Here is a 15,212-nt window from a genome sequence, read left to right as displayed (position 1 = left end):
GTATGCATATATAAATATGTGCTATGGAAATACGCTAATGTTCATGTGCTCCAATAGATTTGAACCTCATATTTGGTTGACTTTTGATACATTGCTCGATGTACCGTACTATAGTTAAAATTCATTAGGAGGTAATCAAAGCTATGGCGATGTTCTGAATTTGCTTTTGGAGATTTTACTTTCAAATTACTTGTCATGGCACTATTCTTCTTGAATGGTCACTGCTGGGGGCCGTGGTTGCTTGGCCTATTTGGAGTATATACATTGGTTGATCACAATATTGATGATCACATTGATGTTCGGATTGCATGTATTTAATTGCTGATCTCCTTCATTGATAGGGGCATGACACATTATTTACATTATTCATTTGCAAATTCCACCCCCACTTACCATACACAGGAATATTACCATGCTTAGGGGTGTCTTTACTTGAATTGGTGTTATATTCGTGGTATCTATAACAGGGTGTGTTTGGGGCAATTGGTGTAGTTCTTAGAAGGGCAGTCAGCAAGGAAAATGGTCCAGTAGAAAATAGGACTGAGGAATGATGTTAGAATATGGGTAGATTTGTGTATGTTGCAGGTGGGTGAGACCAAATAGTGGAAATGCAATGCCATTTAAAATATAATATGCAATAAGTTTTATATAACGAAAAAAAAAATATTGGTTTGTAATTCTGTGTGTATAGCCTGCCATGAAACTATATGGGGAATACAGTATTGTTAGGGCAAAACGGATGGGTTATAAAGGATACTCGGGGCCTCTGATGAGCGGTAGATGATGGAGGTGACATGGTGGTTAGGCAGGACATACTGAAAAAAGCAAGGGAATGGGTAAATAACTTGTAAACAGTGGTCAAAATAACTTGGAATGTTAATAGATTAATATGGGGGAGTGGGGTGGGGATGAAATTGCTAGACCTTATGCATTTCATTAAGGAATCGGGTGCAGGCATTGGGGTAATTACAGTTCAAGAAGTTGGAGTTTTTGTAAATATTGAGACTCAATATCACCGTGCAGAGGCGCTGGGTGTAGTGTTATGTTTATTTTGTATGTGTTTTGATAGTTGTGTATTTGTTTTTGGTATCTGTTGTCTTGTGGGCACATGTACAACTCATGATCTTCAAACCCACCCTCATATTCTGTACAAGGGAAAGAGTTTGAATTAAATGGTTAGATATATCCCAAGACGGGACAGTTGATGGGTGAATTAAACGTATGTTCATGGAATGTTAAAGGGCTCAACATTCCAAGGAAAAGGAAAGAGGTGTTGACCAGACTGAAGAGGGAAAAGATAGGTATTGCCCTGGTTCAGGAGACTCACCTACTGGAAGAGTCAAAGCATCTTCTTAAGAACAATTTATTTACAAGGGTACTCCTGAACTGTTGAAACACCAAATCAAGGGGAGTAGGTATATTGTTAGGCAAGGGACTGAATTTAAATATGGAGAAAGTAGTAATGGACAAGGAGGGTAATTCTGATTGATGCAAAATATGAAGGGAGATTAATTACGATAGGGTCTATTTATGGGCCGTGTTCTAGTGGAAGCGCTTTCTTTAAGAAGATGTTGAGACTGTTAAGGGACATGAATAGAGAAAGCACAATTCTTGGGGGTGACTTTAACTGCGTTCTTGATGAAAAAATGGATCGTTCTGTCCAGTGTAGGTATACAGCAGAGAGTGAGAGTAAGGCGTTTAATGAATTCTTGTATGGTCTAGATCTGGTTGATGTTTGGGGGTTTATGCACCCGGGGGAGAGGGCATTTTCATTTTGTTCACCGGTCCATGATTCAGATTCAAGGATCGACTATTTCCTGACTTCAGAGAGTCTGGCTGAAAAAGTCCATAGTGTGGACGTTAAGGAAGGAGGGTTATCAGATCACTCCTTGATGACAATGCAAGTGAACATGGAGTTGGAAAGCTCAGGTTTTTCAAAATGGCGCTTGAAACCTACATATTACAAGAGCAAGGTGTGATTGAATCTCTAAAGGAATTCACTAAAAACTTCTTTGATATAAATGTGAGTTCAGCCTCTAATGTTATTGTCTGGGGTAGTTATAAGGTGGCCATACGGGGGGAATTAATAAATATTACGTCTCGTACTAGGAAAAAGGGAATGGCTCAGATTAGGAGTCTGGGAAATGAGATGGGTGCGGGCCAGAAAAAATATGCATTATCTAAAAGTAATGAGGACAAGTTACATGTGGGAAGATTGAGGGATTGTCTTAAACAGGAAATGGATATCCAATATGAGAAAGGCATGTTCTTCATGAGGCAAAAGTTCTGGGAGCAAGGAGACAAAAATGGTAGGTTGTTAGCAAATAGGCTGCGAGGTCTAATAGATTATTCCTTTGTCCAGAAAATAGAGGGGGGAAATGGAGAATACAAAACTAAGAAAGGGGAGATATGCAAGAGCTTCTGGAAATGTTACGAGTCTTTATACAAGGAAGATCAATTCCCAATGTCTGAAGGTATGGATACATTCTTCAATAAATGTGTAACCTACCTAAGTTAAATGATGCCAATCTGCACTTGTTGATATTCCCATTATGGAGGAAGAAATATTGTTGGCTATTAAGCAACTCAATAGAGGGAAAACACCAGACTTGGATGGCCTCCCGGTTGAATTTGATCAAGAGTTGGGTGAGGTGCTGGTACCGTTTTTGTGTCCATTGTACAATGGTTTCATGACCGATTGGGTAGTTTCCCACAATGAGAGAGGCTTGTATTGTGGTACTTCCAAAGCCATGCAAAGACTGCAATAAATTTGGAAACTATAGGCCAGTTTCATTATTAAATGTTGACCTCAAATTATTGACAAGGATAATGACTAATCGGCTTGATAAATGCATTGGTGACTTAATCAGTAGTTCCCAGGTTGGTTTTATGAGAGGTAGATATGAGTATGACGATATTAGAACACTAATTGGTGTTATGGGATTACTAAAGGAGAAGATCCAGGAAACTTTGCTTTTTATGGATGCAGAAAAGGCCTTTGATAGTCAATTGGGCTTTTCTATATCACACTGTTAAAAAAATGGGTTTTGGAGACACATTTATAAAAGTTATTAGGGCTTTGAATTCATCGATCAGTGCAAAAGTCTGGGTGAATTGTGTTGTCTTCTTCATTTTTTCTGTCTAGAGGTACTAGGCAGGGATGCCCATTGTCACCATACCTGTTTAATTTGCTTAAATAAAACAGGAGCAGAGTCTCCATGGCCTTAAATTTGGGGCTAACGAAGTAAAAATGTTATGTTACGCAGATGACTTGACTGTCATTAACAAACCCAATTGAAGGATGTGAGAAACTTAAATGTATGTTTAAAGAAGTGGGATTGTTATCTGGCCATAAAATAAATTGGGGGAAAAACAGTGGTCTTTCTTCTAGATGTTGGGCAACCTTGGAATGTTATGTGCTCCTGGTATTGTCAATGTGAGGTGGGTGCAATGAAATATTTGGGTGTTTACATGGTCAGGGTTTTGAAAAAGATGGCGGGATATAATATTTCAAAAATATTAGAGACAATCAGAAAAGATATTTTAAAATGGGGTCACTTGAAGCTAGGGCTATGGGCTAAAGTTAATGCCATAAAAATGGTTCTTCTACCAAAAGTACTCTACATTATACAGTCTATCCCCCTGAAGTTTTCAAAGAAATTCATCCTTAGTATTGATAAAGCTTTTCAAGGGTTTCTTTGGGGGAGGGCAACAGACCAAGGATTCCCAAATATATTTTGACTCGTTCCGCGAAGGAAGGTGGATTTGGGTACCCCAACCTAATGAATTACTGTGCTGGGTTTGTCCTTAAAAAATCAACATTTTATCTTTCTGAAGTTAATAATTATGTTCCCAACTGGCACTTAATTGAACATGCACAGTTCTCGCCTTATGCTCTGAGTGATGTGTACTCAATATCCAAGATGCCAAATTCTACAGTAAAACTACCTACTATGAGTACAACTAGGGAGGCATTGCAAAAGGTTATGATAAATAGAGGGTAAAACATTTGGATACATTATGACACATCTTTGTGGCATAACATAGGGCTACAAATAGCAAATAAAACTGTATGCTGGCAGAGTTGGATCAAAAAGGGCATACTTAAAATTTGGAACGTATGGGAAAATGATCGCATGATTTCCTTTGGTCGCCTGAGGGAATCCTTTGGGATTGGGGTTAGGGAACGTGGGCGCTACAAGGTTTTTAATACTCTTTTCATAGAAAGGAAAGAAATGTTGGGTGACACCATGAGAGTGAGACCCTCAGTATTTGAGATCATTCGCTCTCTTCCGTGTACAGTTTCTACGTACATGAAACTAATGCCAATGGAGAACTCGCATGTGGAGGCATGGGAAAAACTTCTTCTGGCTTGGGTGGAAGATCTAGGCATGAATATCCCTATGGAGGAATGGGAATACCTGCTTCGTATAGGGGTACAGACAAAAATGGAACGGGGACTCAGGTATGTTAGACAAAGGATTATCTGTAGACTATATTGGACACCTTCAAGAATGGCCAGATTACGGCTTTTGGATACTGAATCCTGTTGGGGTTGGGGTTGTGGTGGGGGCACCCTAATGCATATGCTGTGGACATGCTCTAGAGTATCCACCTTTTGGAATTTAGTTTTACATAGATTAGACATCGTGGAGGGAGAGCCTCTCCTGCGTACCTTCTGCTCAACCATTTTGTTATCAAACTACGACAGAGGGGATGAAGCCATAATAAGAACAGATTGGATTGATAGGGTTTTGTTAATGGCGGCAAAGCAAATACTTAAAGTTTGGAAGTCGAGGAAAAAGCCAAATATAGATGAATGGCTTTTAGATGTTCAAGCCTTATCAAAGTATGATAAAGTTATGTTATTAAAACGGGGGAGGGACAGACATTATTCTCGAATTTGGGGATCCTTCAATGAATTGTACAGTTAAAAATCATTAGTCACTTGTTATCTTCTGTATATATTAGTTAAGGGGCTATTGTAAAAATTATATGAAATCCTATGTTGTGCCTATCTATTATGTTGTCTTTTGTGAATCAAAGACCTAAACACTGGTTGTGAAGAAAAGATTTGTAAATATTGAGTATTGCTATTCTGAAATTTAGAAACTGTACTGTATGATTATTATTGGATTTATGCATTTTGCAATCTGAATGTACATCCATGATGTTATGGATATGTTGTAGTTTTGTTCTTTGTATGTTTATACTAAAAAAAAAAAGAAAAAAAAAGAAAGATAAGGAGTCTGCCATTAGTCCATCACCTTGAGCTAGCCAGTTGTTTAGATGGTAGGGGCTACCGATCTCTAGTTCACAGCCCGGGGTTGAGGGACAGCTGGTGTAGGGAGGGAACGACCAGAAAGAGGGAGCGCAATTACCATGCCCCTTTACAAAACAAACAATAAAAATCCTTGAACTGTCTTTTGGAGTTGCCATATGTGACATAAGCGCTATATAAATATTAACAAAAAATTCCCTGTAAAAATATGGACTTGGACTGGGCCAAGTTGAGGTTAAAACGTATACCATTCCATTTCTATTTTCCTTTTTGTGCCTCTGGATTGAAAACACTCACAAAGAGAGTTCCTTCATTTAAACGATGTTTGGGGCTTGTAGCCACTGGTGCTGTGGGCACTGGGTATCAGAAATTGAATAGATTTGTCAGTAAGACTAATTATAATAAATGGCAGATGGGTAAAATGTTATGTTTTGTGCCTGTTCAGTGACATTTTACAAATGGTGCATGACATTTAAACTGATAAATGTTGCGATTGAAAAAATTGCTATACATTGGATGATCTGGTTTAAAGAAATATAATTAAATGCCTTTTCTTGCAACTTTTCCATGAGGTTTCAGAAAAGTGGCTTTGGCTAGGTTTGAGGAGTCACCTACTTACTTCTTTCTACTCATCATATCATGAGGGCCATTCCGATCTACAATATTTTTCTTCAAATTAACATTTTCTTATGTTGCCATGTTTCAACTCTTTCTTTTCTTAACTACAGGTACACCAAGAAAGTGTTCATATCATTGAAATCACAAGCAACTTGATCAATGAGACTATTTCCAATCATCCCGAGTGGGCAAAGTAAGTTCAGCCTTTTTATGGAAGAGTCGTTCCTTCTTTTTCCTCACCCGTGTTTTTTTTTCACTGTTTCTTTCTTACGCTATCCAATAACACACCCACCCACAATCTCTACGATTTGTATTGTTTTTTCTCTCGAGCAGTTTGGTAACCTCTTTTCTTGCTATTTTCTTTGTGCCTTCTACAATCACTCCCTTTGTTCTTCACTTAACAATTAATACTCACACCCACCACCTTCTTTCCCTTTGTCCATCATTCGTAATCTCACGTCTTTCTCCGATTTACCTTTTTCTTTTGTGCTCTTTACTGCTACTCAATTTGTTTTATGACCTAACATTTCTAGCTTTGTTCTCTTTTCTGTTGTCATACTTTGACACCTCTCCCTTCTTATACCTGTGACAGTCACTTCTGTCACCCATTGAGGGGCACTGGGGAACTCTGAGGACACGGGATGCCACTCCCTCTGAGATCTGACTTCTCCAAGTGGTGCATGTAGGAATCCCCAGAGCTTTTCCAGTTCTTCTATGGGTGATCTAAAGGAGCAGACACTGCCAAGGTTAGGAAAGGGACTCCAGACCAGCTAGAGGGAAATGTGCCTCAGAAGGAAGGGAAATTAGATTCCAGCATTGAATACACACGTCCGCCTTAGAACTTCGGGAATAGATCCTGAATAAATCTGCCCCAGGAAATCTGTAGAAAAGTTGTAAGGCAAGTGGACGATTTGACATTGCGTTAGTGATTCCAAGCTCGGAGTGGTACTCATTTAACAGTGCACATCAAGTTCCCAAGGCTTGGTATGGAATCCAAACCGGATCTAAATGAGAATTATTTGGCAACCAGAAAACACATGCAGAGTAATCCGTGCTCAGTCTGATGATGTTGAAAGCAGAGAAATGAACTCACAAGTGATCAGGGAGCCTGATTAGTGAACCGCCATGACACTGTACCTGATCTCAACATGGCAGACAGGCTGTTTGTAAAGTCAGACTTTTCTCTGGCCGAGGCACAGGATGAAACTCGCTATTAATTCATTCACAGTACCTGACATTCAGTAAACCTAAAAGCAAGACAAATGAAATCAATAAGAAAGATCCAATCCTAAATGAATGTGTTAATGGGGAAACTGTCTCTCCAACCAGAAAACTCATTGGACACATGACTAGTAGGGCACACCTATATAATGAGGCAAAAACCTCCTGTTCAAGAGTGGGAGTTGTATTCTACTTAGAAAATGAGTAGGTGAAGAGCTAAACCTGCATTGAACAGGACAGGCCAGCTGTTTGGAATCATACGTAGATGGCGGTTAGATCAACTAGACCAGACTGTAGACTAGACTAGGCTGAATAGATCGTAAAGGTTTGTACCCTTTGTTAACCTAGGTTGCTACTCTCAAGCATAGAGAAGCACTCCTAGGGCAAAGAGGGGAAATGATAGAAAGGCATGCCACAGTAATCGTTTCAAGGCTGTCCCAGCTCTTTCCAGGACAGGTGGTGTAGCTGGGATTGCAGACAATGCAAAGATGAAGGCAAAGACCAAGAAGGGGGTTTGGGAACTTGCAGCTACGCTGAGATAGTAATTTACAGGACAGTATTCAGGCTGTGAATACCCTGAAGGTTTGGGATTTGGCTTAAGCAATTGGACTTTGGGCCTGGGACACTAGGTTCTTCTAGAGTATACCCTGCACTGAACCTTCTTTAGCTATGCTGGTTGCTTACAAAATCCCTTCTCAGTTGGATCCTGTTCCATGAACCTTTCCCGAACCCTTCTCCGTAAGAGCCAAATAAAGGTCTACAAAGGTGTATGTGTGTGTTAGTGAAGTGGCAACCCATGAAACACTCCTGAAGTCCCTTTTTTCTTTCTCGATTTGTGTTTGTTAATCCCATTTCCTTTCACAAACGTCACTTCTTTCTTCCTCAGAAAGTGAGCCCACTCCTACTTTACCAGCACTTGGCTGGGCATGATTGAAACAATCAAGACAATCAAGACACTCTATGGTGCTTTTTAACGTTCAGAATAAAGATCCACATACACGTATATGCAGTCATTGTTATATGCTAACATGTAATTATTTTCTTAAATAATTAAAAGTTTAATTAAGAAATAATTACTGCTACTTCTAGCAATGGGGGGGGGGACCTTTGTGCAGGTGTCTAGAAAAGAGGCGAAAGGGGAACAACCTTCCTGGCATGAGCAATCTGAAATCTATTTAATTGGCACATGGATCAGCAGAATAGAGGTGAACAATAAAGGTCTCAAGGATATCTAACTTGATACTTGAACAGTGCCTTCCATTCGAATGATTCAGCAGGACATGATCATTTTAAGAACTTGGTTCATGTGTTTGCTATGTGGCTTTCTAAAGCTTCATGTGGCATCACGGGACTCTGGGTACCGAAATGTATATTGGACAGTGGAGACCTTACCTTTTTACTCTTGTAAGAGAAATCATGAATTTCTTGGGGATATGTAAATTTAAACATACATGTTGGCTAAGGACCAGGGTTTGAATATGCCTTGTCATCACTTGCACACTTGTGAACTACTGCATGAAGACAATACTGCTTGTGTTAAACTGCGTGAGGCTGGTATGATGTCCGGTCCCATTACGATCAGAAGAGGCGTAAAGCAGGGGTGCGTTCTGGCCCCTGATTTATTTCATCTTTAGTTTTCCAATGTGGATGAGTCTACAGAGGTCTGACAATTTTCCTTGTGACCTAGGCGAGACTAGATTCTCGTTTCTAGCTATGCTGATGACCAAGCGGTTTTTGACACCATCTTTGTTGGTATGTGCAGGAGTGTGAGAGCCATCATGGAATATGCAGAGAAGAATAATTTGGTAGTAAATTAAAGTTTGAGATTTGGAAAGGTTAAGAAGGAAAATAACATCATTGTGACTCCTGGGGGCAATTTTTATAAAGTTTCTAATTACTGTTACCTCTGATACGATGTTGATTATTAGCGCAGATGGACAGTAATCCTTAAACTCTATTTGAGGGCAGTGGCAATTATGGAATCTATAAAACAATTTGTGAGTAACGGCACTGGCTACAGTCTGATTGGCATCGTCACTTTATACCGTCAGAAGCTATTAACCAGCATTACTTATGCCCTTCAACGTTCATACGCAGACTGTGACACTTGATCCAATAAACTGGAGTGCTATATATGGAGACTTATATTGGGCCTATGAGGTGCGACCCTGATACAGACCATAAAATTGGAGCTAGGCCTCACTTCCATTAGAACTACCATGAACATGAACAGGGGAAACCTTTTCATAAAGATAATATGTGTAGAAGATAATGTGTTAACAATTCTGAAGATTGGAGTATGGGCCTGGGTATTCTTTTGGGTCAGTTTTTAAAAAGAAAGCTTGGGAGTGGGACGGGGCCCAAAATCATGAACATGTAGGACGGTTATGTTCCCTTAGCTCCTATACCAGACTTTACTTTCCGTAAGGTGCAGAAATATGTGGCTCTCTCGTTACAGCGGTAGACTGACCGCTTGTCCGGCAGGGGTTCCCTGGAAAACCACAGGAATCATGATGGATGGATGGATGGATGGTGGGTAAAGACTGAATTAACGACAGCCTTGTAGGAGAAGCAAAGAGGTGGAAGAGGAAGTGATATATCCTTTATAATTTGTTTCCCATCACAGGTGCAACACAGAAGAATTTGAATACTTTCTGACCCAAACAGAAGAAGACCCAGTACTCTTCTGCTTTTATAATTAAAAACGACTCTAGGTTTTTTGGTTCTGAAGAAAGCGACTAGATGACCACATAATCCGCTGAAACCGGTAGACCACAAGAGTTCATGTCGATTTCCTGAACCCCCAGGACACTCGGAATAGTGAATGCCTGGGATAGAAAAAGAAATCTGATATTGTATTTTATTCACAAATATCTGCTTTTTTATTTTTTATTTCAAACCGTTGTTTTTAGTTTGATCAACAAACTTTTACAACATTTTCATTATACATTTCTTGAATTTATATATCTATTTACATTTTTGTTAAAACAATCATTCGTCTATTATGACTGACACATTATCACCATATTACTAGCACTAGTAGGAATTTAGTTAATGCGACCACTCTTCATATAAACAAGATCTTAGAAAATGACTGTAACCCGGATCGTAGTTCATTCATATATATACATTCCTGAAATATATCAACATTTCAACAAGCACTCTACATTTATTCGAGAATTCGAGATCACTTGGCAAAGATTGCATCCAATGAGTGCAATATTCGTGTCAAAATCGCTAGTATGCCACCATTGATCCTTATAATATGTTCGTACTTTATCCCTAATAGGCATCTTATTCTCCAGTTCCAAGTTTATAATTGTAAGGAACCGGGACAACAACAAGATAGACTTTACACAATTTCCCCACATGCATGACATCCAAAACCATTGCAGGCCCATGCCGCCCACTCGTTCAATTCCAATTGTTTTAATGCAGTCATTTTCAAAATACACACAATATGTCACCAAATGTTTGATGGACTCTGACGCATTTGCAGAATGTAAAATTGTTGGCAACGTTAAGGGAAGTTTGCAGATACCAGCTCTTATTTTATTCCAAGGATAACATCTGATTTAGATTGAATCTTAGATAGATGTTCCGTGCCTTGTTACATGGAAATTGTACCAAATAAAGCTTCTAAGGCAATCGCCCGGTGCAAAATTTAGCAACTTCTTTGTAAAGTTTCAGAGACCCAATCATATTCAAGGTTTTGCCCCAATCGTGGCCAAATAGACGGTGTTTAACATGTGCTTGTAGGAATTCTAAATCCATGGGAGTAAGAGCCATCTCAGCTAATAAGGACACCATTCTATCATAATATTTCGAAATTGATGGTGGATTGCACACAACTATCATTTTCCCTAAGTCCTCATATAACGAGTTTACTGGAGGAAATGGGATTTTTACTAGGTTAGACAGCAGCTGCCAATTAAATCGAGCTGTCAAAGAAATGAGGGCCAGCTCCTGCTTAAGTGTACAGCCTTGGGAATAGACTTAGCTAAACGCAAAACCCCTTTGCATAGACCGGCTTGCAGTTGATCAAGAATCTTGTCAATATCTACAAGACACATGTCCTGGGCATACAAAATTATTGACTCAACTTTTAGAGTATAAAATTCCATTAGCGGAACTCTGAGCTCTTCCTTCCACATTGCAATCGCATTTGTGTCAGTTATTTGATACCCTAAATACTTAATGGTAATTGCACATGCGATTGGGATTTTATCCATGGTCCATTTCCAAGAGCAAGAGTTCCTTTTTAAATTTCTGAAAATGAAAATTTGAGACTTTTCTGCATTGAATTGTAGGTTGTGAGCTTTAGAATAAGCAGCAAATAAGGTTAGTTTGGTTTGCGAGCCAAACGGAGTTCGATCAAAAATCAAGATATCGTCCGCAAAGGCCAGTCGATGGATCTTCAAGGAACCTAACCTTGCGGGGTAACTAATTTCCTTAGCCCAAATTTCATTTATACAGCAGAGTTACAGGTTAAACAGGGTTGCCGTCAAGTTGAAACCCTGCTTGACCCCGACTCCAATCAGAATAGGGTTAGTGGTCGCTCCCATTTGATTTATTCTTACCAAGTAAGAAGTATTTTGATGTAATTTGGCAATTAAGAATATTAGATGATTAGGAATTCCCATCTGGGCCATTTTCTCCCATAGCAGACCCCGCACTACACAGTCAAAAGCAGCTGTCCAATCGATAGAGGCCTTATACAAAGGACCTGTAGCAGGAACCTTTTCTTTAGTGAGGAGGTGGGCCATTAGTGTTGCATTTAAAGCGGTGCCCATCTGAGCCCAAAATCCGATTTGAAATCGGGATAGAATATTATGATATTTCAGGTAGACATGCAAATCTCGAAGCAGCAATATTGCAAAAACTTTGGCCGCCGCATCTATTAAAGCTATAGGCCGAAAGTTGTTTGGGTCAGTTCTTGGACCCTTTTTGTGCAGTGGTACTATTAAGGAGCATAACCAGGAAGGAGGAACAATGAGAGTTGATAATGTTTTCAAATTGGATCTTTAATATCCGTGCCTAAAGCTCAGGGTTTTGTTTAATTACGCATGATGGTATGCCGTTTGCCACAGCAGCTTTTGAATACTTCAGGCTATGCATTGCACACTCTGTTCTCAATAGAACATAGCGGTATCGGGTAAGCTGGTTTACTCAACTTCTTCATAATGTTGTTTTTAAAGATGCTAGGTAAACAAAATTTGTGCTTAAAGAACACTGACCAAGTATCAGCAGATATCATAGAGGCCTGGTCGATGGCAAGCGTGTTGGAGTCCGCCCTAAGCATGGCCCACATGGAGCGTCTGTCATTGCGACATACATTCACAATCATCCTCTGGTTTGTTAAATTATGCAAGTGGTGTTTATAATTAAGGCATTTGTTGCAATAAATATTGCAGATTACCTTTTTTGCCTTGTTATACTCCTCTATCGAGAGTGCAGCTCTTTAGTTTACGTATACCAGCATTTTTGAGCATTTACCAACTTGCTATCATTTGTACAGATGTGAAATGGTTAGCCATAGCATCATCCGAAGGAGGATGAACATCGATCATAGTATTTAACCTGTATTTAACTTGTCACATAGACTTGTGCTCCAATGTATGGATATGCCTGGGCAGTCCCCTTCCAAAAATGTCTGGTTGGGATAATGTTTTGATCTCCCAACATTCATGGTTAAATACAATTGAATCATCAGATGATCACCAATACCAGGCTCAAGTATCACAATTTTGCTACACTTATCCTGTAGATTTGACGAGATTGCAAAATGGTCAATACAAGAGGTTTCGGAGCCCCTCCTCTATGTATGGGGAGCTGGGGTTAGATCAAACGGAATGAATGATATTTCCCAGTTTACAAAGTACTCCCTCCATAAATTGACCTAGTTCCAACTGGTGAGAGCCTCGTAACAAGTATAGATGCAATTGGTGTGTCATACTAGTCAGAATATCTGCTTTTTACTGGACACACTAAAGAGGGAGAAATAAATTATATTACACGCCCCCATTGTCGGATTTTAGGAAAATATCAATATTTGGAAAGTAGTGAGTCCAATTAGGACAAGCCTTTTCTCTATCCCCTTTCCTAGATTGGCAGCACACCAGTGCCAAATAGGACAAGATAACAATCTGTCATAGGGATAGACTATTCTGCAAGGGCGATTTAGCATGCTGTAGTCTGGTATTTTAGAAGTTACGAATAGAATCGAATAACTTCCACCCTTTTTTGAGTGATGCTACATGGAGCATTTGGTGGATGTTGCAGCTCCTCGGGCCCTCCCTGTTGTGTTTTGCAAAAATATATCTACCAGTTCCCCTGTCCCTCTATGAGAAGTTTGTTTATGTGGTGGCACCACCTACCAGGGATGAATCGCGGTTGCCGCCTCTGTTTGTACCACACTTTCATCGAAACCCTTAGACACACACTCACGGCATGTAAAGCTATGCCAAAGTACTATATCAGATATTATATACATCTTGCTGATGACCTAGTTGATATACACACTGAGCTATTTTGGCTTAATGGATTGTCTGGATGCAATAAATCTAGAACTATTGCCCTTGAATAGGTATGGCAGGCCTTTGTTTTTGAACTATCTCAAATGACTGTGAACTGATGTCTGCTCTTTGCTACCTAAATGATCCTGTTTCACGAGCAAAAGGATAAGGATTGATTCAGTGATTTAAATATGGGTGTCTTTTATGAACTATGCATAGTTATCTTTTTTGTATTTTTTATATTGTATGTAACATTTGTGTATTCTGTCGATGTGATATGTTAATAGTTCGTAATGAACTGAGAAATGCAATACAAACAGTACAAAAAACACCTTACTAATTTATAAAAAAACCATGATTAATTCTGCAAATGCTTATTTAATCTTTTTACAGAATTAACGTCGCACACAAGGTGCAGAAATAAAACACACACCCACACATTTGCTGATATTGTTTTACTAACATGTATCACAAAGATTAGCATACATTATGGCTACACGGGTATATGAAATTAATAGATCTGCTGAATAATTCCCTTAACCGCATTTTAGAATGAGCTTATGTATAAACCTTGAATTTATATTTAATGTTATATAATCATTTTTCCAACTAGATGAGACCCTTCAAAATCATGGACATCTTTTGAAATTGTTGACAATAATGCTTTGGTCATTCTCACTTTACCGCCAGGCTTTATTTTTCTAGAAACACTTAATTAGTTGAATTGTTATTTAAAGTATGCTGGCGCTTTCAGGCATTTGCCACTTTCCCACCTTTTGTAACAACATGGTGACATTTTGAACATTGTGGTTTCCCTTTGGAGAAGGTGGTTTGGGTTCTCGAACTCGCTCATTGACTCTCCCGCTGCCCCATCCTCTAATGGAGAATCTCTTCTCCTAACATAATGGGTTCATAATCCAACACTGCCCCCCCATTTTCAGTTTGGCCAATTGATTGTTGAGTAACTAGCACTGTGCCAGCCAGACTAGTCTTTCAAAAGGAACGTTCAACAAGAAAAAGTGGGCACCAGCCTTATGGACACCATTACCTCCTTTGGTCTTACTCAATGGATAAACTCTCCTACGCAAAATAGTGGGCACACCTTTGACTGGCTCATATCACAAAATACTAACATTTCTGATATCTCGATCATGCCATGCATTTGGTCAGACCACTCCCTCGTTCAGGCCAAGATCACACTACCCTCTTCCCCTCCCAAACTTAACACCTACCCGCGCATACAAATGATGACCCGCAACCTTAAAAATCTAACGGCCCCTAAACTAGCCACGCTGCTGTAATCCGAGCTTCAACCCTTAGCTAATAGTCAACCATCTGTTACTCAATATTAAAGAAGTAGTCAATGAGAGGGCGCTAGCGGACCAACCAAGATGGCGGCTCCCCTGTGGGCTCTCGGCAACCTCCCACATGAATCCTGTTTAATCGCTGCAATCCTGATGTGAAAATCTCCAAATACGCAGGAATTACACCATTTCAGCACGGGGCTTCACCCCTGCCGAAAATCCAGAGCAAATCGGACTTGACATCCACGAGTTATCTACAACGTGGTGCGGGCC

General features: G+C 39.6%; 1 protein-coding gene across 4 annotated transcripts in view; it reads left to right on the top strand.

Moving 5' to 3' along the window:
- Positions 1-15,212, top strand: part of TMEM245 (transmembrane protein 245) — a 956,632-nt gene that overhangs the window by 514,703 nt on the left and 426,717 nt on the right. For all 4 annotated transcript variants that reach the window (XM_069620553.1, XM_069620551.1, XM_069620552.1 and 1 more), the window contains one exon: positions 6,010-6,092. In XM_069620553.1, the coding sequence (XP_069476654.1) occupies positions 6,010-6,092 (83 nt within the window). The remainder of the gene's footprint in view (positions 1-6,009; positions 6,093-15,212) is intronic.

This window comes from Ambystoma mexicanum, chromosome 5q, assembly GCF_040938575.1.
Source record: "Ambystoma mexicanum isolate Mex_15411 chromosome 5q, UKY_AmexF1_1, whole genome shotgun sequence".
Classification (NCBI taxonomy): Eukaryota; Metazoa; Chordata; class Amphibia; order Caudata; family Ambystomatidae; genus Ambystoma; species Ambystoma mexicanum.
Note: the sequence above shows the minus strand (reverse complement) of the source record. Positions and strands in the feature narration are given on the sequence as shown.